Raw genomic sequence first — 4081 nt, forward strand, 5'->3', positions numbered from 1 at the left:
ATTGTGCAGCAGTAAATAACAACAGCAATAATAATAGTAATAATAATAATAATAATAATAATAATAATAATAATAATAATAGCAACAACAACAAGTTCAACCAAGAAATTTGAAATTGTAAAGTCATTGAAAGATCATTGAAAGACAGAAATAGCTGTGAATTTTTATGGCATAGATTCAATAGTTCTCAAAATGAAACTAATAATAATAATAATAATTATTATTATTATTGTTATTAAATAAAGAAAGAAACAAAACTAAATTCTTGCACTTGATCTTTTGTCTGTTATTTGGACAGCTTTCATTTTTTTTTTTTCCCCTCCTTTACAAAGATGTCAGCAAAGTGCAAAATTATTAAATGGACGAGGCCCAGTGGGGGTAAAAAGTCTTTGAAAAATGTCAGAATTTAGAAACAAAACAAAACAAAAAAAATATATATATATATAAAAGAAAAATTATTGTAAAGACATTTGATTGACAAAATATAATTTAGAAACGAAAACAAAAAAAAAACAACACAAATTATATAAAATATTAGTTAACATTGCATGACACAGTTTACATTGGTTCATAAGGAGAAAAATTCTTTTGAAAAGTCCTATTCAACATCAACTCAACTCCTACTACTACCACCACCACCACCATGACTACTACTACTACTACTACTACTACTACAAAAGTATCATAAATGGGCACAAGGATGACTGCGTGGTCAAGAAGTTCACTTTACGGCCACGTGATTTTGGGTTGAGTCCCAATACACGACACTTTGGGCCAGGTTCTTCTTCAACAGACCTGGACAGATCCAACCTATTCCTTGTGATTCGATAGACAGAAACTGTGTTGAAGCCCATTTTATAAATGTGTGTGTCTCTTCTCAGTGCACTCTGCATGTTAGTGGGAACATTACTGAGTCAAGTGAAAAAGTTTGAGGATCTTGGCAGCCACAAATTCACAAGTGATGGGAAACAGGAGGCTGAACTGGATGCTAGATTTGCAGGTCGAGCAACTACATGGTAGACGCCTCATCAGTGGAACTTGTGTTGTTTTGTCCAGAGCAGACAAATGATGACATAGTGATGACCACATGGAAGGGTGGGGGGGGAAGGGCAGCAGCCCAATGCTGTATGTACATCTCACAGCTAATGCTGTTCAAATATCCTTTCTGTTATAGGCACAAGGCCTGAAATTTTTTGGGGGGGATAAGTTGATTATATTAACCCCAGTATTCAGCTAGTACTTAGTTTATCGACCCTGAAAGAATGGAAAGGCAAAGTTAACCTCAGAATGTAAACACAGATGAAATGCCATGAAGCATTTTGCCTGATGAGCTAATGATTCTATCATCTCGCCACCTTTGATGGATTTCAAATATGGCTGTCATTTTTGATAACAGGTGCAATGCTTGCATGCATGGGTAAGAAGTTTGCATCGGGATCATGTGGTTGCGGGTTCAATCCAAGTATGTGGTACACTGGACAAATGTTCTTATGACCATAAACTCGAGGTCGACCAATGCATTTAGAGTGAAATATGCTGAATGTTAAACTGGAGAGAAAACTACCATGTATGTGTGTGTGTATGTGTGTGTGGGTGTGCATACACGGAGGATGGGCAAAGAAAACTACATAGTTCTTATCTACTCTAGGCACAAGGCCTGAAATTTGTGGGGAGGGGGTAAGTTGATCAAATCGACCCCCAATATTTGACTAGTACTTAATTTGTGGACTCCAGAAGGATGAAAGGCAAAGTCGGCCTTGGTGGAATTTGAACTCAGAACGTAAAAACAGATGAAGTACCGCTAAGCATTTCATCTGGCATGCTAATGTTTCTGCCAGCTCACCGCCTTACTACTTTATTGATAGAAAGAAAGAAAAATGCTTTACGGTTATTAAGTTGCAAATACATCCCTTTACTCAAACGTGGACTTAGCCATTTCAGTCAATAAAGAGATAAGTGCTAGACAAAGCAAAACTCACTGAAGGCTACTGATAATGAAAGAATATTAATAATAATAAAAAAAAGAAAGAAATGAAAAAAGAAAAATGAAAGGAAGAAAGCTTACACTTGTTCAATCTTTGGTTGAAACAGTTGTAAAGATATGGTCTTCTTCTTAATTTTCTGCACCAGAGCAGAATGGCTGGCTTCCCCGGCAGCACTTATGTCTTGCATCAGTTTGGATATTTGTTCCTATTCAACAAGATAATAATGATTATTTCAAATTTTTGCCACAAGGGCAGCTTGGGGGAGGAGGTGGGAGGATAAGTCAATTACATGGACCCCATTGTTCAACTGGTACTTATTTTATCAACCCCAAAAGGATGACAGGCAAAGTCAACCTCGGCAGAATTTGAACTCAGAACATAAAGATGGACAAAATGCTGCTAACCATTTTGCCTAGCGTGCTAACGATTCTGCCAGCTCACCACTTTAATAATAATAATAATAATTCTTTCTACAATAGGCACAAGGCCTATAATTTGTGGGGAGGGGGTAAGTTGATCAAATCGACCTCCAATATTTGACTGGTACTTAATTTATTGACCCTGAAAGGATGAAAGGCAAAGTTGACCTCAGTGGAATTTGAACACAGAACATAAAGACAGACGAAATACCGTTAAGCGTTTCACCTGACATGCTAACAATTCACCACCATAATTAATAATAATAATAATAATAATAATAATAGAATGACTTTAATATCCACTTTTCCATGCTTGCATGGGTCAGAAGGAATTTGTTGAGGAAGATTTTCTGTGACCAGATGTCATTCCCTGTTGCCAGCATTCACCTGTTTCCAATTAAGGTAATACTTCTGAATAACCAGAAAGTTTGAGAACAAAGTACACCATTGGCATGACAGTGACACTTGCAAACACACACGTGATGGGTTTTATTCATTTTCCATCTACCAGGTCCACTTGCAAAGCTTTGGCTGGCCCAGGGCTATAGTAAAAGACACTTGTCCAAGGTGCCATGCACCGGAAACCATGTGGCTGGGAAACAATCTTCTTACCATACAACCATGTCTGCATTTATACACTGGATAATTCAACCCCAAGTCTTATACGTTAGGGAAAAGGACAGGATGGTCACAGTTGGAAGGCAGATAATCATAGCTGTTTGATGGTAGTCACTTGTAGTCCTGGTGGAATAGCTTTGATAATATATTTGATCAATTAAGGCTGACCTAGGGCTAAACAATGATGATGACAACAGATATTAATCAATGAGGGAACTCCAACATGATTGCTCGACCTGTTAGAAACAGCAGTCAAACTGCCCTCAAATGATGTCCTACCACCTTAAGTAGAAAGAACACTTTGGATTAAGATGGTTCTAGCTAAATGCAATGTATCCCTGTGTCTGAATAGAAAAACAAGATGGGGTGGCCATAATTGGAACAGTTTTGATCAGAGCTGAAATGTGGCCTCAACAACAACAACAACAATGATAATAATAAACAAAATACTAAAGCAGAAATATTAATACCAGTAATAGAATACATTAGTAACTTGGTTTAATTTCTTAGCTACATGTACGTGCATGTGTGTGTGAGAGAGAGAGAGAGAGAGAGAGAGAGAGACTATGTGCATGTGTAAGTCTGTGTAATTGCATGTGTTTGTGTGTGTATGTATATGTGTCTGTGTGTGGTTCACATTTGAAAATCAATATAAAGATGAGAGAGTTGAAAGAGGGATCAGAGAAAGAGGGAGAGATCCCTAAAGGAGACAGCAATTTGGTAGTGCATGTGTGTGTGTGTGTGTGTGTCTGTTAGATGAGAGAGAGAAAGGGGAGAGGAGAGAAGAGGGAGGGAGGTTTTGTCTGCATAACTGTATAAGGATGATGCCAAATTAATCAAATGCAGATTCTAAAATCAGATCTTTTAGAAGTACATTACCACCTCCCCCTGCATCTACTCAAACCAACACCACCGCCACCACAACAACAACACCACTGACTACCATCACTGCTGCCAACACTACCACATCCAACAATATCTTCACCATCGCCACATACATCTGTAGCACCTTAACCACCATCAACGCCACCACCACCACCACCACCTTCCTAGGCATCC

General features: G+C 38.0%; 1 protein-coding gene across 1 annotated transcript in view; it reads right to left on the bottom strand.

The window, feature by feature from the left end:
* LOC106874743 (nucleolar protein 14) overlaps positions 1 to 4081 on the bottom strand; it is a 34146-nt gene that overhangs the window by 1921 nt on the left and 28144 nt on the right. The window contains exon 21 of the mRNA XM_014922583.2: positions 2066 to 2190. Coding sequence (XP_014778069.1) covers positions 2066 to 2190 — 125 coding nt within the window. The remainder of the gene's footprint in view (positions 1 to 2065; positions 2191 to 4081) is intronic.

Source organism: Octopus bimaculoides, chromosome 14 (assembly GCF_001194135.2).
Source record: "Octopus bimaculoides isolate UCB-OBI-ISO-001 chromosome 14, ASM119413v2, whole genome shotgun sequence".
In the NCBI taxonomy this organism is placed as follows: Eukaryota; Metazoa; Mollusca; class Cephalopoda; order Octopoda; family Octopodidae; genus Octopus; species Octopus bimaculoides.